The 21,072-nt window shown below is 34.9% G+C and overlaps 1 protein-coding gene across 3 annotated transcripts; it reads left to right on the top strand.

Annotated features, from left to right (window-relative positions):
* Positions 1–1,893: 1,893 nt before the first annotated feature.
* LOC117920964 (protein sym-1) lies at positions 1,894–20,970 on the top strand. Of its 3 annotated transcripts, none has more exons than XM_034838693.1 (8): positions 1,894–2,365; positions 3,917–4,004; positions 12,310–12,404; positions 13,092–13,164; positions 13,261–13,353; positions 13,551–13,637; positions 16,158–16,238; positions 20,537–20,970. In XM_034838693.1, exons 1-7 carry the CDS (start codon positions 2,001–2,003, stop codon positions 16,236–16,238), a joined length of 882 nt encoding a protein of 293 aa, XP_034694584.1. In that variant the 5' UTR covers positions 1,894–2,000; the 3' UTR covers positions 20,537–20,970. The 3 variants fall into 3 exon arrangements, with proteins under 3 accessions (XP_034694584.1, XP_034694582.1, XP_034694583.1); XM_034838691.1 differs by having other exon boundaries at positions 20,188–20,954; XM_034838692.1 differs by having other exon boundaries at positions 20,198–20,954.
* Positions 20,971–21,072: the final 102 nt, after the last annotated feature.

Raw genomic sequence — 21,072 nt, forward strand, 5'->3', positions numbered from 1 at the left:
CATATATTAGTTTTAGAATGTCAGTTTGGTTCGATTTATATCGACTAAGAGATAAGAAAATTGAAAATCGAACGAACAAGGTCAATTTTCAAAAATTTTAAATCTAATAAACCTTTTTTATTATTGAAAATTGAACTAATATGATTGGTTTTACTCGTTTTGAATCGGTTTGTCAATTTTTTTCGATTTTACTTACACCCCTACTTATGATAATTTATGTGCAAATAATATTTTTATTAATAAAACAAATTTGATGTAAGTAGGACCTTTTTTTTTTTTTTTTCACAAAAGAGTTAAAGTCAAATTCATCACAAATGCATAATAGAAACTACCCATTTATGAATGTTTTATCTAGCAACTTTATTTATTCATTTTTTGAAATGAAAAAAAAAAAGGTGGGAAGGGTCTGTTCTTGATTAAATTAAACAATAAAAATAATTTAGTTGGAAAAAAATATGTAAATTAATATGGAACATAAATTTCTAAAATTTGAAAAAAAAAATATTTTATTTTGAGTGCTTGACCAATATTTAAATATCTAATATTATAAAAGTTTATTTGGTAGTAATTTTTAAAAACATTTTTATTACTTTTGACACTTACAAATTTTTATTTTTTAAACATAAAAAATGTTACAAATGTTTCTTAAAATCATTGTTAAACACACTCTAAATATTTTTTAAATACCTAATTTTTGTTGTCAAATACACAAATCAGGACATTTGTATTAAGAAATTTTTAATTCAAAATTATGTACATAATTGAGGCTCATAGATAAGGTGGGCCTTTTGCAAGAACAATAATGAAAAGAATTTAAAAAATTATTTTATTAAAAATAATTCTAAAATTATAACAATTTGCATCAAATTGGATTTGACTTAGAATTTATATTTTGAAAGTTTGACATAAAAAGTAAATTTATTTTTCAAAAAATAAATAAATTTAGTGTGAAAATGTTGAATTCGAATTTAGAATGTATAATTTATCGTAGAGGAATTTGTCTTTTCAACATAAAAAATGAAATTATCTTGCAGGTTACTTGGTGGAATAAAATAAAATAAAATAAAATATAAACACTATAGGATATCGTATTTCATTGAATAGAAAATTTATATATTAAATGACTTCCAATTTGATGTTCTTAGATATAAGTACATTATATATTAATAGCATATTTAATGAGATGTATTATATTATATTTATATTAAGTTATTAAAATGAATAAAAAAATATAAAATATATATTATTTTTCAAATATTTAAAATAAAATTTATATTACGTTTTAATATTTTTTATTTAAAAAAGTGGAATTTCTCTTATATTTAAAGATATTCATAATTAAAATATTTAAATTTTATTTTTTTTTATATAATGTCATTCATTATATAAAAATAATATATATTAAAAATATATTAATATTATTTTACACTATATTTTATAAAAAAAATATTATTTCTTCTTTTTTAACCATAAAATTAATTTTATAATAATTTTTTTATTTTACAAAATAAATAATAAATAATAAAAAATTAATAAAATAAATAAATTTATGTATATCCTATAATTAACCTATATTATATAAAAATGATTTAAAAAGAATAATAAATAATACATTCTATCATTTATAAATATAAGATAGAATGAGTGATAAATGCCAATCAAATATAAATAAAATATAATATAATTTATCATTCAATCAATTAAATTGTAAAAAATAATTTGTAGAAAAAAGTGATATATTTTAATATTTATTTTTCAAATAATTTTTAAATAATATTTATTTTAAAAAATCATGGAAAGTGGCATTGCCACGTGAGAAAAAGTAATCCACGTGGCAAAATATTTCTAAAAGCATAATACCGCACCTTGCCTGATTGTCATTTGTCACACGCCCTCTATAGAGCATCTCTCTCTCCAACGGTCCGCAAATTCACTACTGCGACGGCTAACTTAGCAGCGTAACCTCGCCGCGACCAACTCCTCAAAACCCCAGGGCAATAATGGCTCCAAACCCCATCACACTAACCCGTAGGTCTCCACTCCTGTTCCGATTCTTGGGTTTTTCTAGAAATACTATTTATAGTTCTAGAATCCCCACAAATCCAATTCGGATAAGCACCGTTAGGAGCTATTCTACATGCCATTTTTTCTGTTATCCCTCACATTCTAGTGTCAGGACCGTGTTCAAGGATTTGGGTCGCTCTGAAATCGGGTTTTCGAAAAAGGGTTCCGACTATTTTCGGATTTCAGCAGTCTCGGATGGTGGGTCCGGTGGAACTGGTGGGTTTGGAGGGTTTGGTGACGGGAATTCCGGTGGGAAAAGTGAAGGTAGCGGCGGCGGTGGCGATTGGTCGTTGCTTTCATGGTATGTTTTTCAGTTTGTCTTGCGTTTGGTTCTAGAATTGTTTTTGTTTCTTTGACTTTCATGGTATTGTGCTAATTCATTTTAATGCCTTTTGATTTTCCTTACTGTTGCAATGGATTTCTTATTCTTTGTTGTTGGTTATAATAAATTTTGCTTCAATAAGAGAGTAAGTGATTTTTATTTCCAAATACATGACGGAAAGGTTTTTTCTTTTCCTTTTTCTTTTTCCATTTTTTTTCTTCCTCCTAAATTTATTAGTTGAGGAATTCACGGCAGTGTTCATGAATCTTTTAATCAATGGATTGTTTGAATTTCTTCTGCCATCAAAATCTTTAGGTTGCTTAATATTACAGTTGATTTTGCCCCAAGAACAATCAGTCCTGAAATTTATTTGATGAATGTGATGATGTTACTATTAAAACTATGAGGTTAGTCTTTTTGTAATATAATCATAACCATGACTGTATTTTTCCTTATATTTGTAGGAATTTCGAATTTTCAGAATATTATATATGAGAATGGTACTTTTTCTTTTTCTATGTTCCATATTTTTTACTGGTTTCATCACATAGGGATATATGGCCTTCATTACTCTTCTATTGCTCGAGTCTAAAGGTAACCAGTTGACATTTTGGGTTACATTTAACAATTTAAAATTTTGCACATATAAAGGTTTGTTGCTTGAGGATTCTTGCTTTAGTCAAAGGCTCATATAAAGCTTTGGTTCAGATGATAACCCAAAGGCACGGTGGATACTATAAGAACCTTGACTATCAACTAGGTAGCTAGCTCAGGCTCATCATGGGATCTTCTTGTCAGTTTATTGTAGTTGATCCTTTTGAAGCATACAGTATGATGTTTGTAGGTCTTTGTGACTAAATCGGCTGGACAAATTGGTGCTTATGCTTTGTTGCTTTAGAATTTCTACCGATGATGAAATATTTAGATACTGAATAACATTTTCCTAAGAAAGGACTCTATTTGGCTGCCTCATTGAAAGTTGTCTAGTGTTCTATGACTTGATTCTTTTTTTTTTTTTTTTTTTTTGATCAGTGTTCTATGACTTGATTCTTGAGATAGGGACTGTTGCACTAAATTAAGGTGTATGATATTTTGATGTTTGTTATTAGCAGCATATTAAATGATAAGGTTTGTAAATGCAAATGTATTATTCATGGTTTGTTATCATTTTTGAAATTGAATAGTTTGTTACTAAGTAATAATGCTTCATTGAAAAGTAAGAAGAAGGATTATAACCCATGTACAGAGGGTTTAATCTTGATGAATTTATGTTATCATTACTTTGCAATCACTTAGGAAGTGAGGTTACTGATTGGCCTCTTGAGTACCTGCACATGGCCTTTGAGGTTACTTGAAGCCTTAAACTCCTGGGATTCGGTAAGATGTTAAGAAGCCTCGTAACTTTTTAGAAATCCCCATTAGCATTTCTGTATTAGTCAATTTTATTTTTCTTTAACATCTACAATGTCTCTTTGTAAGCAGAACCTCTACCTCTATACCATTCCTACTTGATTTATTTATTTTTTACAGGTACTTGGCTCTCCTTGAGAAGTATCCTGTGTTGACAAAAGCCATAACATCTGCATTTTTAACTCTTCTTGGAGATCTGATTTGCCAGGTAGTCTTTCTATATCCCTACCTTCAACAAAATTTTCTGAATTATTGTTTCTATTTTACCCCATAGTTTCTTTGTTAGATCATCTTGAAAAGTTCTAAAAGTTGAGTTGTTAATTGTTAAATCATTTGAAGAGAATAATTATTTATTTACCTTTCCTTTTGGAGGTTTGCTTATCACATGAATTTTGAAAGTTGTATGGCGACGGATGACTCATTATGATATTATTTATTTTAGTTGAAGAATAAGGTTTCACGAGAATAATTTTCTTTCATTGAGATTATTCTTTTATAGAGTTTACAGCATGTACAAATCCTTCAAATTAGGAAACTAAATCACTGATTAAAAGGAAAGAATAACTCCTAACAATTACTTTCCTAAAAATACAAAGATTGACAACTAATAAATAACCCCTAATAATTACTTTCCTAAAAATACAAATATTGACAACTAATAAATAATTTATAGCTTTACAAAGTTATTTCTTTCCATATCAGTTTCGGTTTTCCAACACTCCCCCTCAAGCTGGCTTAAAGATATCTTCCATAGCCAGCTTGCCAACTAGAAAATCGAACTGCCTCTTGTGTAGTCCTTTGGTGAAGACATCAGCCACTTGTTCCTCAGTAGGGATATAGGTCATACAGACCAATCCGTTGTCTATCTTCTCTTTAATGAAATGTTTGTCCACTTCCACATGTTTGGTGCGGTCATGGAGAACCGGATTGTGAGCTACTGAAATTGCTGCCTTGTTGTCACAATACAACTTCATAAGAGATGAACCTGTCATCTTTAACTCTTCCAGTAATCTTCTTATCCACATAATCTCACAAATACCATGAGCTACAACTCTAAACTCAGCCTCAACACTACTTCTAGCAATCACGTTCTGTTTTTTACTTCGCCACGTAACCAAGTTGCCACCTACAAATGAACAATACCCAGAGGTGGACCTTTGATCCACTATGCTTCCAGCCCAGTCTGCATTAGTGTAGGTTTCAATTTGTAGGTGTCCTCGTGACTTGAACAGAAGACCTCTGCTTGGTGTCCCCTTTAGATACCTTAGAATCCTGTAAACAACTTCAAAATGCTCTGGTCCAGGCGCATGCATAAACTGACTAACATACTCACTGAGAATGCTATGTCAGGGCGTATATGGGATAGGTAAATCAATCTCCCAACAAGTCTTTGATAACGATCCCAGTCCTTCACATTCTTGGCTTTTGTAGGTTGCAGTTTTACATTCAGCTCTATAGGTGTTTCAGCAGGCTTACATCCTCCTAACATACCTGTCTCATCAAGAAGATCAAGAACATACTTCCGTTGATTTACAAAGATACCTTCTTTGGACCTAGCAAACTTCATCCCAATAAAGTATTTTAATGCCCCCAGGTCCTTAATCTCAAATTCCTCAGCAAGTTTCCCCTTCAACTTCTCTAGTTCATTGCAATCATCCCTAGTTAACACAATATCGTCAACATACACAATTAAGATGACTACTTTGGCTTCATTTGAATGTTTGTAGAACATCGTGTGATCAGCTTGACTTTGAGTATATCCATAATACTTTATTACTTTGCCAAAGCGCTAAAACCAAGCTCTAGGCGACTGCTTAAGTCTGTATAAGGACTTCTTCAATTTGCACACTTTCCCAACTCCAAAACTTTCTTCAAAACCTGGTGGAGGACTCATGAACACTTCCTCCTCTAGGTCTCCATTAAGAAAGACATTTTTAACATCCAATTGGTGTAAGGGCCAATTGGAATTTACTGCAAGGGACAACAAAACTCTAATTGAGTTTATTTTAGCTACAGGGGCGAAAGTCTCTTGGTAGTTTATCCCATAGGTTTGAGTAAAACCCTTTGCCACAAGTCTGGCTTTGTATCTCTCAACACTTCCATCTGTTTTACTCTTTATTGTAAACACCCATTTGCACTCTACAACTTTTTTTTCCCTTGGTAAATCTACAACCTCCCAAGTGCCATTCTTTTTTAAGGCATTCATTTCCTCAAACACTGCCAATTTCCAACTCGGTTCATCTAGTGCTTCTTGAATATTTCTAGGTACCACAAGTTTTGAAATATTTGTAGTGAATGCTCTATAGTTGTTAGAAAGGTTACTATAGGAGATTTGGCAATGAGATGTTTAGTGCAAGCTCAGGTTCCCTTTCTAAGAGCAATAGGGAGATCAAGGTCAAGGTCCTGTGCAGGAACAATTGGGGCTAATCCTAAACTGGGTTCGAGTGCAGATATTTCTGGACTTGGACCAAAGTGTGATGGTAAACTTAGATCAGTAACAGAATAAGAAGAAACATGTATATGAGTAGGAATAGAAAGAGGGTTACCCGAGACATTTAGAGAACCATTGCCCAGGGCTTTCGGTTGACCATGTGCTGGGATGATCGACTGGTCTTTACTTCTTCCAGGGACTTTTTTCCTTGAATAAACCATAGGCTCAAGATTGTTTCTATTTTTTTTCATTTGTAGTATTTCTTCTTCTGACAGACCAATTTCAAATTCGGATTCAGTAGGCTTAGTTTCCTTATTTTCTTTTTCAAGAGAGATATCAAGAATTACACTAGGCAAAGGTTCAACAATTTCCCAAAAATTTGGTTCCACTAATTTCTCCCCCTGAAGTAAATTTTTGGTAAAATATGGGACATTTTCCATAAAGGAAACATCCATAGTTGTGTAAAAACGTTTTGTAAGGGGATTAAAACATTTGTAACCCTTTTTATTAGGGTCAAGGTCCTGTGCAGGAACAATTGGGGCTAATCCTAAACTGGGTTCGAGTGCAGATATTTCTGGACTTGGACCAAAGTGTGATGGTAAACTTAGATCAGTAACAGAATAAGAAGAAACATGTATATGAGTAGGAATAGAAAGAGGGTTACCCGAGACATTTAGAGAACCATTGCCCAGGGCTTTCGGTTGACCATGTGCTGGGATGATCGACTGGTCTTTACTTCTTCCAGGGACTTTTTTCCTTGAATAAACCATAGGCTCAAGATTGTTTCTATTTTTTTCATTTGTAGTATTTCTTCTTCTGACAGACCAATTTCAAATTCGGATTCAGTAGGCTTAGTTTCCTTATTTTCTTTTTCAAGAGAGATATCAAGAATTACACTAGGCAAAGGTTCAACAATTTCCCAAAAATTTGGTTCCACTAATTTCTCCCCCTGAAGTAAATTTTTGGTAAAATATGGGACATTTTCCATAAAGGAAACATCCATAGTTGTGTAAAAACGTTTTGTAAGGGGATTAAAACATTTGTAACCCTTTTTATTAGGGTCAAGGTCCTGTGCAGGAACAATTGGGGCTAATCCTAAACTGGGTTCGAGTGCAGATATTTCTGGACTTGGACCAAAGTGTGATGGTAAACTTAGATCAGTAACAGAATAAGAAGAAACATGTATATGAGTAGGAATAGAAAGAGGGTTACCCGAGACATTTAGAGAACCATTGCCCAGGGCTTTCGGTTGACCATGTGCTGGGATGATCGACTGGTCTTTACTTCTTCCAGGGACTTTTTTCCTTGAATAAACCACAGGCTCAAGATTGTTTCTATTTTTTTTCATTTGTAGTATTTCTTCTTCTGACAGACCAATTTCAAATTCGGATTCAGTAGGCTTAGTTTCCTTATTTTCTTTTTCAAGAGAGATATCAAGAATTACACTAGGCAAAGGTTCAACAATTTCCCAAAAATTTGGTTCCACTAATTTCTCCCCCTGAAGTAAATTTTTGGTAAAATATGGGACATTTTCCATAAAGGAAACATCCATAGTTGTGTAAAAACGTTTTGTAAGGGGATTAAAACATTTGTAACCCTTTTTATTAGGGTCAAGGTCCTGTGCAGGAACAATTGGGGCTAATCCTAAACTGGGTTCGAGTGCAGATATTTCTGGACTTGGACCAAAGTGTGATGGTAAACTTAGATCAGTAACAGAATAAGAAGAAACATGTATATGAGTAGGAATAGAAAGAGGGTTACCCGAGACATTTAGAGAACCATTGCCCAGGGCTTTCGGTTGACCATGTGCTGGGATGATCGACTGGTCTTTACTTCTTCCAGGGACTTTTTTCCTTGAATAAACCATAGGCTCAAGATTGTTTCTATTTTTTTTCATTTGTAGTATTTCTTCTTCTGACAGACCAATTTCAAATTCGGATTCAGTAGGCTTAGTTTCCTTATTTTCTTTTTCAAGAGAGATATCAAGAATTACACTAGGCAAAGGTTCAACAATTTCCCAAAAATTTGGTTCCACTAATTTCTCCCCCTGAAGTAAATTTTTGGTAAAATATGGGACATTTTCCATAAAGGAAACATCCATAGTTGTGTAAAAACGTTTTGTAAGGGGATTAAAACATTTGTAACCCTTTTTATTAGGAGTATATCCTACAAAAACACATTTTTCTGCTCTTGGGTCTAACTTAGATCTTGACCTTTTTGGAATGTGTACATATGCAGTGCAATCAAATATTTTCAAGGGTAATTTAGAATTAATTCGAGATTCTGGAAATACCTTTTTCAAGCACTCCAAAGGAGTGGTATACTGCAAAATTTTTGTAGGCATCCTGTTGATTAGATATGAAGCAGTTAGCATGGCACTCCCCCATAAGTATTTTGGAATATTCATGTAAAACATCATAGCCCGTGCTACTTCTAACAAGTGTTTATTTTTACGTTCAACTATTCCATTATGTTCAGGGGTATCAGAACACGAGGATTGATGTAAAATTCCTTTCTCGTTTGAAAAGGTTTCCAAAACTTTATTAAAGTACTTAGTCCCATTATCAAATCTCAAAATACTGATTTTTGTTTGAAATTGGTTTTCAATCATTCTATAAAATTCTTTAAAAATCCTTTCGATTTCAAATTTTTCCCTCATTAAATATACCCAACAAAGACGTGTATGGTCGTTTATAAAGGTCACAAACCTTTTTTTCCTAAAATTGTGGTTACTTTTGAAGGTCCCCAAACATCACTGTGAAAAAGATAAAATGGTTTTGATGCATAGTAGGGTTTTGGAATGTAAGTTTTTTGTTGGCTCTTTGCCAATAAACAACTTTCACATTGAAATGATAAAGGATCAACCTTTTGAAATAACACTGGAAATAAATGTTTTAAATAAGAGAAACTAGGATGACCTAATCTGTAATGCCAAACCATTATTTGATCACGAACAGAAAGAGAACTAATACTACTTAGTCATTCAGCAATTTTATTACTAGGTAAATTATCCTCGAAATAATAGAGACCGTTGATCATCCTAGCACTGCCAATTGTCTTCCCCGAGCTCTGGTCCTGAAAAATACAATGGGATTCATAGAAGATAACACAACAATTAGAATCTTTAGATAATTTGCTAACAGACAAGAGATTACAAGTAAGTTTAGGAACATGGAGAACAGATTTAAGATCTATTCCCTCAGAGATTTTTATTAGACCTTTTCCTGTAATAGGTGAGAAATTACCATCAACTATCCGAAACTTTTTATTTCCAGGACACGGTGAATAGGATTCAAACTTGTTTAAGGAATTGGTCATGTGGTTGGATGCTCCAGAATCGATTATCCATGGAGTAGATTTAAAATGACAAGATAGAGCATATAATTCATTACCTGTGTGTGCCAAAGAAACACTAGAAGTACCGAATGTCAAGTTGGATTTCAGCAGTGCAAGAAGATGCTCCATTTGCTCAGTGGTGAAGGGGTTGGTTTCAGTCTCATTAGCAGTAGGAATAATGGCTCGGCTTGGTTTGTCACCTGTTTTTCCTTTCCAATTTGCAGGCTTTCCATGGATTTTCCAACAGTTCTCACGAGTATGGCGAGGTTTGTTGCAAAAATCACACCAAACCCGTGGTCTTTCATCAGATTTGCGCTGAAACGCAGCAGTTTTATTATAGCCTCCACCCGTGGTAACCAAGGCTGAACCTTCAATAGCAACTCCAGGTCCCTTCTTGCCCAACATCACATTCCTCCGACTCTCTTCTCTTCTAACTTCTGAAAAAACTTCACCAATTGAAGGCAGGGGTTGTCTTCCAATGATTCTCCCCCTTACCTCATCAAACTCGACATTAAGACCAGCCAAGAACTTGAAGATCCGATTGTCTTCCATGGTTTTCTTATGATGAAGTCCATCCTCGGTAGATTTCCACTCATAGGTGTTGAAGAGGTCAAGGTCTTGCCAGATCCGCTTCAAGGAGTTGAAGAACTTTGTGACGTTGTCCTCCCCTTGTCGTATCTCACCAAGTTTGAGGGTTAATTCAAAGATCTGTGATTGATTCCCTAAATCAGAATACATCTGATTTACATTCTCCCAAAGCTCTTGTGCTGTTGAATAGCACATGTAATTAGAGCTAATGTCTTCTTCCATAGAATTCACAAGCCATGTCATCACCATGGAATTCTCAGCATCCCATATAGCATAGTTCGGATCATCCACTGCAGGAGCCTTCTTTTCACCCGTCAGGTAGCCCATCTTTCCACGTCCTCTGATGTACATCCGAACTGATTGAGACCATCTCAAAAAGTTGTCACCATTCAAGCGAATCGTGGTGATTTGGACAGAGTGAGATTCCGAGGTGGTAGGACTGATTTTTGAAGAACCAGTGATGATAGGATTGTTCAGAGAAGGTTGAGGAACAGTAGTGGACTCGTTTGAAATATCCGACATGGTTTCAGAGAACAGGGATTGAAAGAGAGGAAGAAGGAGGATTTCGGCAAGCAAATTGCTAGCTCTGATACCAAGTTGAAGAATAGGGTTTCACGGGAATAATTTTCTTTCATTGAGATTATTCTTTTATAGAGTTTACAACATATACAAATCCTTCAAATTAGGAAACTAAATCACTGATTAAAAGGAAAGAATAACTCCTAACAATTACTTTCCTAAAAATACAAAGACTGACAACTAATAAATAATTCCTAATAGTTACTTTCCTAAAAATATAAAGATTGACAACTAATAAATAATTTACAGCTTTACAAAGTTATTTCTTTCCATATCAGTTTCGGTTTTCCAATAATTTTATTTTGAAACCATTATCAGTTACGGTTCTTCTTTATTTCTAATAATTTGGGTCTTGGAGGATCACCCATTTCATTTGGGAAATTGGTCATTTCTCTTGTGGGTTGAAGGTGAATCATAATTGGACTCCTCCTTGAACCACTAAAGATGCCGGTTTCTTAGCCTAAAGGGGGCTATCATGATTGAAGAATTTAGAGGGCACTTCTAACCTTCTTAACCTGGCTTATCACTCTCCTTCTTTTTACCTTCCTTCTTTCTTTCTTTTTTTCTTTTTTTTTTCTTTTTCCAATATTTACCGTTTTTTCAAGTAGTTCTCTACCTTTTTGATTGAAATAATTTTCTCCTGATTTTGTTTGGTTCTGCTAAGCGATGGAGCTTTTACTTCCTCCACTCTTGTCTATGAATTTTTGTAATTGAGGTTGCCCTTTGAGAACAATTTATAATCTTATTTGCTCATCTATTAATTGTAATTCATAACAGTTGCTAATTTGTTTCTCCATGTGTGGATATGTAACTGCGTGTGAGGCAGGTTATTAGTCTGATATACATTGTGAGCCCATATCTTAATAACTTAAGCTTTTAAGAAAGTTAGTTTGTCAATGTCCCATATATGTTATCCCAGGATGAGGATTTTTGGATCAGATCCCTGTGAGCTTCCTTATTACCGAGTTCAATGCACCTCCAACAATTAGAGGATATGTGTGTATACATATTTGTAGAGATAGATATATAGATAGAAAGATAGGTTAAGGAGTTTGGATCAGATCTATTTCAGCATCATTTCTTCCCAGTTTAACGTGTCTCTGACTTTGGAATGTGTATTCCTTGTCTGTATGTATGCATGTTTGTGTAGAGAGAGATTTCAATAATATTCTTTAGGATTGCTTAGAACCTGTTTAAGAAATGTTTTTGTCGACATTTTGTCATATCAAAAGAAAGCCAAACTTTGTTAGCATGGTCTGATAGTTGAAATATTTAGTGATATTTCAGCAATATCACCTATATTAAGGCCATTGTTGTCTATAGCATACCAATTAATGTGTCTTAACTATCAACTGATGCATTAATAAATTATTTAAACTGCCAACTGATGTTACTGTTTCAGCCCCTTAATTTGTACTTTGCATTCTTAAGCACATGTTTATAAATATTAACATTTCAATTCATGGATGAACATGTATGTATTGCACATTATATTTTTGGAATCTGCTCAAAATATTTTCTTGTTATGATCCAACAGTTTTTAGCTTGATATCTAATTGTTGGAAGTCATGTTTCTCAGCTTGTGATTGATCAAGTGCCATCATTGGACCTGAAAAGGACATTTCTATTTACTTTATTGGGATTGGTGTTAGTGGGTCCCACATTGCACTTCTGGTAATGCTTCAGAATCCATATCTTTGTATGCCTGAACATTGAATGAATGTGGTTATAGCAATATTTAACAAAATGCTTCAGAGTATAATGCTGCATAATTGTGCTTATTGTTAACCATAAGCAGAGTATTTATGTTTGTTGAGCCAGAATTCTACGTCACCCCACTGATTGGCCAGATCTTGTTGGATGTTATAGCTTCTATCATCAGTTCTTTGCTTTTAAGTTTCTCATTAGGATTCAGCAGTGGTATTAGGAAAATGATACCTTGGGACGGGTGTAAAGCTAAGCAATGGGCGGCATCATTACAATCCATAAATGAATGAATGCAATCACTACTGCTAGTTGAACTGCGTCCAGTTGACTCCCTGTTCCGCTCATCCCCTTCGTCGGCTGTTTGTGAACTGTAGGAAATTTGGATGATTTAGATTTTTTCTACATGTGTTGATTTTCAGAGTTATAGAAGAACCATTTTTAATTTGGACTGTGTAGATTTTTATTTTGGCTGATAAATTCAAGTCATGGACCAAAATCTGGTCCTGGGTTGATGAGTATGACCACCTAGTTCACTGGATAATACCTTGATTATCATTGTAATATAGTCCTTTAGTTATGGCACAATCTTTTGCTTATTCTTTCTGCATTTGTGTGATTGATCTAGTTTTATTCTCATGGTGATGTGTTTTTTAGGTATTTGTATCTAAGTAAATTGGTGACAATTCCTGGAGCATCAGGTGCTTTCTTGCGGCTTCTACTTGATCAGGTAACTTAATTTTTTCCATTTATCTCTACATTATGTGCTAAACATTTTTTCATACTAAAAGAATTGCTTATTGAATGGATTCTGGATTTGATGCAGTTCCTTTTCTCCCCTATATTTATTGGAGTGTTCTTATCTACATTGGTAACTCTAGAGGGGCGGCCATCACAAGTTGTACCCAAGCTTCAGCAGGTTTTAATTAATGCCTTCCCCCAACCCCAATTATTATATATCTACTTAAACTTCAAAAGCAGTTAATAGGGAGAAAAGTTGTTTTATTTTATTTTTAATTCTTTAATGTCGTTTATATATCTTCTGTGGGTTTATCTATCAAAAAAAAAAAAAATTCTTTAATGTTGTTTATGTTTAAAGTGGATGCTTGTTTGTAGGAGTGGTTCTCTGCTGTTCTTGCAAATTGGCAGCTGTGGATACCTTTCCAGTTTCTCAACTTCCGATTTGTCCCACAGCAGTTCCAGGTCTGGATACTTCAGATTTCCTTTTTCTTTTTTCCTTTTTGGTTCAGTGACATTATCAGGGCCTCTTGCCTGCTTCTGAAAGCTAAGACAACATCAGATAGGCTGAGACCTAGTTAGCTGATTTCTCCTAGAAAAAGCTGGCTTCAAATAGATGTCTGCCCCCACCCCTAACCAACCATAACTGCAACACCACCACGCCCCCAACTTGACTCCTTGCAGTCTTGCTTTTTTTTTTTTTCTTTTTTTTTTTTTTCTGTACATTTTTTTATGAGGAGTCATCTTGAAAGCCAGGAAATTAAAAAAATGAGAAATTCAGGAAGTCAGTTATTCAGGTAGCAAGCAGATTAGGAATTCCACTTTCTGGGAACAAGCATCGTGCTGCTAGGCGAAGTGGAGGAGACCAGAGAGTCATTTCAAAGGGAAGTGCAACAGATTCTTGTTTAATAGTCGGCATCCCCACCCCACCCCACCCCACCCCACCCCACCCCATGCCCAGCCCCCCAAGCAAACACTCTGATGCATGGCAATCCATTTATTCTTCCAAGATCAATATGAAAACTCTTTAATTTTGCCTTGCATCTTGAACAGTAGAGTGAATAAGGTTATCTGGACTCACCCTGTGATAGGCCTAGCACAAAATGCACACTAAGAATTGCTTGGTTTGATTATGTTGTCATTTGATCCAGAAAAATTTTTTGGATGGTTGGGAACATTTGAGACTGCTCTGAAGAATCACTGATTATGTGCAAACACTGTTCTGATCCAAATAAAATTTTCAAACACTTTCCTATTTCTCTCTTTCCATATGGTCCAAAATAAGCACAAAGGAGCTGCTCTCCAAACTTTCTTCCACTGATTTTCAGTAAAGGATACATGCCAACTTAGAAGCATATCTTTGACAGAGGAGGGCATCACCCACTGTGCTCCAAAGAGAGCCTAAATTAGCTGCCATAGCATAGTTACTTTGAAACAATGAAGGAGGATGTGATCAATCATTTCTTCTTCTCTTAACATAGGTAACATCTGTTTGGCATCCTCTAACCCTTCCTTCTAAGCTGATCCGATGTTAATATTTTTCCCCACATAGCTTCCTAAGTAAAAAAACTCGACCCTCACTAGACCCCATGGATTCTAAAACAACCAAGAGGGGAATGCTTCCATTCCTCCATTTGATAAGGACTATAGAGATTTAATTGTGAATTTACCAGCCTTCGAATTCCTGCCAAATCAATTTATCCTCTATATCACTAATAATTGTCTATGCTTGCAATCTCCCAAAAAGACCCTCCACCTCCCCCAACTTCCAATCATGAATTTGTGTTGTGAACTTAGGGTTCTAACAACCTTTCTACCCAATCTGCTCCTACATCTCGGTTAACCATGCTTCTTTAGTGGTGACTATTGAGAACAATGCAGGAAAAGCCTCTCCCATGGGTTCATTACCACACCATTTATCATTTCAAAATCTCACTCTTCGACCATTCCCCTCCCCTCGAAAATCCAAACTTATTGTTCTAATTGCCTTCCATAACCCCACATCATACCCTTCCCTCATTCCTTTTGAGTACCATCCCTCCTCTCTCCCCATACTTCCTTGCAATAATCCACTCCCAGGGGGATTTGTTCTCAATTACGAATCTCCAACATTGTTTACCATGAAGAGCCCTATTTTAGAATGAGCAAACCTCTAATATTCAAACCTCCTCTCCTCTTTTCCATATAGATTGTCAACCAATTCACCATATGTGACTTTCTATCAATTGCTTCTTTCCCCTAAAGGAAGTCCCTTTAAATCTTTTCCAACCTTAAATTTACCCTTTTTAGTATGAGAAGTAATTACAAGTAGCAAATCGGTAAGCTATATAGGATGATTTTTATCAGACTTAATCTTCCCCCTTTTGATAGGGTATTACCTCTTCCACATAGCGAGTTGTTTTTGAAATCTTTCCTCCACTACATTCCAAACTCGAGAAGATTTAAAATGACTTCCTAGCGGAAGGCCTAGATAGTTTGTGGGTACCCACACTACAACCTAGAACCCTAGCCAAGTTTTCCATATTAGTAACCACCCCGACTGGAATCAATTCACTTTTCTTCAAATTAATTTTTAAACCTGAGTTTGCCTTAGACCACATGAATGCCAGTTCCAATACTCCATATGGTCCTTACTGGTATTGCATAGAATAAGGGTATCATCAGCAAATAATAGGTGGGATCCTCCATACCCTCTTGTCCTCTTCCACTAATTGAAAACCCCACTGTAAAGCCTTCTTCCTTTTCCCTATTCAGTTAATGTCTTAATATATGAGTGTATGATATCAACCATATTTGCAAGATAATATGATTCACTTCTTGGTTTCTTTACTACAAATTCAACTGCCAACTAGAACTTTAGTTTTTCTCACAGCAAGTTATTAGTTATCAGCTATCAACTATATATATTTGTTTCCAATGTATTTTTTTCCCCTTACTCTACTGTGCCAAAATTGCCATTTTTTTAACACACACTACTGATTTCAGGTCCTTGCTGCTAATGTTGTTGCTTTGGCATGGAATGTCATTCTCTCATTTAAAGCTCATAAGGAGATTCTCCCCAAATAGGTATTTTTTTCCTCTTAACTTAATAACCTTGCTTCTCAAAATATTATTGGATGCACAAGTAGCAATGATTCCATGCTGTCCTGTTAACTGCTCTTAGAATTTGCTCATCATCTGGTGGAAATTTTAAAAATTATGGAATACTTTCTCAAAAGCCTTTTCTTGGTTCACATTATGAAGATGTACTTTGACAGTGGAAATCAGGAACCAGATTCTTATTGCCATCCCACCATATAACAAAGTGTTGTAATAAGAACAACTATAATAACAACATGATTTTTTATTTTTTGGCAGTCTCATGCAATTTTACTGTCAATGTAGTTTGTGAATCACACTACAACTCAACTTAGCAATACTTCATCTAAAACTACTTTTGCCCTTTGGTTTCACTGTAGCAACACTAAAATGGATTGTCATATAGGATTATAAAAGGATAAGAGAAAAAATTAATTAAAATCTAAAACTAAAAAGTATCATATTAGAAAAAATTTGGCCAACTACCAAGCATTTTTTATGAGTTGATTGCATTTTTTTTTTTTTTGATAATCACATGGAAAATAAATATATAAATAAAAAAAGGATTTATAGAAAGAGATATAGCGAAGGAGCACCAAAGTTTATAGGAAGTATACAAAGGGCACCAAGCAAAAGAGCAAAAAAATGAGGTTCTCATCCTCTTCTACTATGAACCTGACCAATCAACAAAATCCATCACAAACATAGAAGCCACTGCAATACCATGCCTAACACAATCCAAAAAATTATGCATAAAATGGGATTTGAGCGCTTGCTTCAAATGCTCCACATTTTTAAATGCCCTCTGATTTCTTTCCCAGCAAATTGTCCAAAGTAGACACAAATGGGCTGACATCTACTCTTTCTTCTGCCTCTTCCCAAGATAGGACCCATTCCAATATAACAACATCAACCTTGTAGAAGAGTGGGATCACCCACTAAATTCCAAACATGGAGAAGACCAAATGCTGCAACATTCTCAAAGAGTTGCAATGTAAGAGAATATGATCTACAAACTCTTCTTCCCTTTTATACATGAAACATTTGTTCCCTGAAGACAAATCTCTTCTTTTTAATCTATCTAAAGTCAAAATCCCTTCCCACATAACTTCCTATGCAAAAATACCCCTCTTATTGGAATCCATGGGTTCCAATGGTTCCACATTAACAGCAACTGGGAATGGATCTAATCCTCTTGGTTCCAAAAAGGAACAGAAAGCTTTAATAGAGAACTTATCACTATTTGGATCCATCTAGGTTATCTTATCCTCCACATCTCATCTCACTACTTGCTCTTGAATTTTCTGTAGAAAGACCTCCATTGTCCCCAACTCCCAATCATGAAATGTCTTGAAAAGAATGGGGTCCAATTTACCCTCTCCCCAACTTGCTCCCAAGTATTTGCTGCCCACATATCTTTTGAACTGGCTATGACAAATAAAGCTGGGAAAGAGTCTCTCAATGGTAAGTCTGGGCTCCTCCACTTATCTGACCAGAATTTTACTCTCTTCTCATTCCTAACAATAAGTTGGACTCTACTTTTTTAAAATGCCCTAATTTCTCCTTATTATCTAACCCATTCCTACATTGAAACCTTCCCTTGTTACATCGAAGCACCAACTGCCCCTTTCTTCCCAAATTTCCTACACTAACCCACTTGTAGAGAAGCCCTTTTTCGAAACAAATTTTTCGAAACAAATCTCAACCTCCACTTGCCTAGAATAACAGTATTGGGAATTGAAAGATTTTTAATGCCAAGAACCCCTACTTTCTTAGTCATATACGCTATAGATGAGTTGACCAAATGGGATTTTCTCTTTAGAGCTTTGTCGCCTCACAAGAAGTTTCTTTGAATCTTCTCCAAGTCTTAAGGTCACTCTTCTTAGAATCACTAGTAAGGACATGAAGTAGATCAACAGGCTAGACAAAGTGTTTTTAATTAGAGTGAGCCTCCCCCTTTTTGAAAAATATTATCTCTTTCGCAATGCCAACTTATTTTGAAATCTCTCTTCCACCACATCCTGCACAATCACCGATTTGAAATAGATGCCCAAAGGAAGGCCCAAACATGTGGAATGAAGCTCCCACACCCGACATCCCAAAATAGATGCTAGGTCCTCCAAATCATCTACCCTCCCAACTAGAATTAGCTCACTCTTTTCTATATTGATTTTTAGTCCAAAAATCGCTTCAAACCACATGAGAGTCCAATTCAAATGTAACAGATGCTCTTGGCTTGCCTCTTAGAGAATGATCGTTTCATCAGCATATAATAAGTGAGTCACCTCAACTAAAATGAAACCCTTGTCCCTTGCCTTTATTATCAAATGACTGAAAGTCTCCATGGCCAATACAAAATTAGCTTAAAACCATTATTTCTAGGATTTCCACTTCACCTATGTTTGAAAAGGTGATATGGCAAAAATTCAAAACGTTGTAAACAACAAATTCATCCTTACTGTCTTAGGCTTTGAGTTCTGATAGCTTGAAATTTTCATTTAAATATAGGTTTAAAATAGATTGCTTTTAGCTAAGATAAGGATTTGCTAGGAAGAGGTTTAAAGAAAGAGGATTAATTAAGAGAGGATTACCCAACAACATCAGGGCTTTTTATTTTGGACCATGAGTAACGCAAACAACTTGTAAGGATTTTTTTATGCAATGAATGTATGGGCAAAATTACAAGCTATTAGAATTAGAAACTGTAACTCCATCTCTTGCACTCTGAAGGATTTGGATAAGCTGGTTGACTGTTTTTGAAACACATACACCCAAGCATTAATAGTCATTAATATATATGTGCATATATATTGAGGAGTAACTGAGCATGATAGCAGTGGCTTTTTCTCATTTCATCATCATGTAGTCACATAAGATTTGGTTGTCATCATGCTCTTTCCATTGGAATGGAACTATAAGGACTTAGTGCAAAAATAGGTCATCATGCAAATTTATTGTCATCAGGTGAGGAGATAATTTTGGTCATGGAATTAAACAACTTGAAGTATAGGATAAAAGTGGAGTTATTGGAGGCAGGCTTATGTATCATGGAGAGTGCAAGGGTTTCTCTCGGCTTTACTTCATTTGGAGGAAGGTAAGAGGATGGCTAGCATAAATTTTTTCGAAAGAGTCATCAAATTGGCTCCAAGGTTGAAGTTTGTTAGGACTTGGAGGGTGGAAAATAGAGCTTAGATGAAGTTTCATTACTTTTGAGCAATATTTCTGAGAGGAGAAGAATCTTATTATTCCTAAAGGGCTAATGAGAGTGGTTGGTCAGAGTTCAAATTTGTGGTCATGATTGAGTTCAGGCAATTTTCTTAATATTTCATTGAGGAGAGACCAAAAGGACACCTTATTTTTCGACATTTCATTCGGGAAAGACCAAAAGTGAGAGTGACAACTTAACTTCATTAATACAATTAGAGATATATTATCCAATAACATGTTTTCTATTGTGGTAAATGGAACCGATTATATTGTTATTTTAAAACCTTGTGTAATCATGCTCACACTTGTGTGATGACAGACTTGCAAATTTATTTTTTTTTTAAAGATGTGTTAAGTAAAAGAGGGCTGAAATAACCGAATAACATGTAGATGTTGCATCACAAATATTGGTGGTTGGAAGAATAATGACATCAAGACTGATAAAAAGGATGTTTGGTGTCATTATTAGATTTATCCATAACTAACATTCTTGATGGCTTGACATCATGACTCATACAAAAATTGTTTGGTGCCATTATTAGCCTATCCTATGGCAAACTTTGTGGTGGTATGGTATTTCGAGACCCTGTGATTGCTTTTTCATTATCTTCTTGTTTATTTGAAGTTTCTACTGATTCATAACTCGGGAAAGCAAAAAATTATGTGGAAGTTGATGCACTTGCATCTGTTTGACACTGTCAGTAAATATCATATTAACATGAACATGCAGGGTGTTGCAGCCAAATCCATTTTGCCAGACATGCTATCAATCATTTTATGGAGTTAGGTTGCTGTTAAGAAATTTCTGTCCCAAAAGACTCGAGATACAGCAATGTAAATGATCATGTTTTGATTGTTCTCCTTTTGCTGGGCATTTTCCTAGGGTAACTTCTTTGGTGGCTCAAACCTAACAGATGGGATTATGAAATTTCATGTTGTATTTTATTCCAAAGTCCTGCTCTTATTCTCTAAGTTTCATTGCTCTTCTTTGCCAAGATAGATACACCAAGACTCTAGTTGGTATTATGTTGTTTAAAGGGCCCAAACAGGTAATCCTCAACCTCTGTGACCATCTACAGGTTTAAAACAATGCCCTTCTTTATTGGGGTAGGGAGGCTTTTACCCTTCAGGTTTCAGGACAGTGGGATGCCAAGTTCAGGTGGCAAGACATAAAAGGTGGTTTGTGGGATTCACTTTCGATTAAACTTGGTGTTAGCCAGTTATTTAAGGTGGTCTGGGAATCAAACTGAATCGAGATGAGTTCTTCAAGGTTGAATTGTGCTTTGATCAAATTTTTTTTTTTATGTTTGTTGCTTTTATTTAGTGCATCCCCTGCTTTTAGGAATTTGCTTCAACGGGTAAGACAAATTCAGCATGACCAAGAAAGTTAAGGGTGTGTTTGGAAGGAATTCTGAGAAGAAAAATCCCAGAAAGATCTGTATTGTGCATGATTTCTTGATACAGTGTTTATTCTATTCACTTCCCAAACAATTTCTGCAGATTCTTGATCCAAGATTTTTTGTTATCTCCACTTTCATTTGAAGGTACAAAAAATGTACAAAAGGTCGTAAAATTGAAGGCAAAAAGTACACCGTCGTTGAAATTTCTAGCGCTC

The sequence above is a fragment of the Vitis riparia genome, chromosome 8 (genome assembly GCF_004353265.1).
Source record: "Vitis riparia cultivar Riparia Gloire de Montpellier isolate 1030 chromosome 8, EGFV_Vit.rip_1.0, whole genome shotgun sequence".
Lineage (NCBI taxonomy): Eukaryota > Viridiplantae > Streptophyta > Magnoliopsida > Vitales > Vitaceae > Vitis > Vitis riparia.

Bases quoted from the DNA above. Each gene is read 5' to 3' on its own strand.
- LOC117920964 (XM_034838693.1), top strand. From the start codon at position 2,001: ATGGCTCCAAACCCCATCACACTAACCCGTAGGTCTCCACTCCTGTTC. The intron at 12,405-13,091 runs GTAATGCTTCAG...TGTGTTTTTTAG, and splicing joins GGTCCCACATTGCACTTCTG to GTATTTGTATCTAAGTAAAT. The intron at 13,638-16,157 runs GTCTGGATACTT...TACTGATTTCAG, and splicing joins TTGTCCCACAGCAGTTCCAG to GTCCTTGCTGCTAATGTTGT.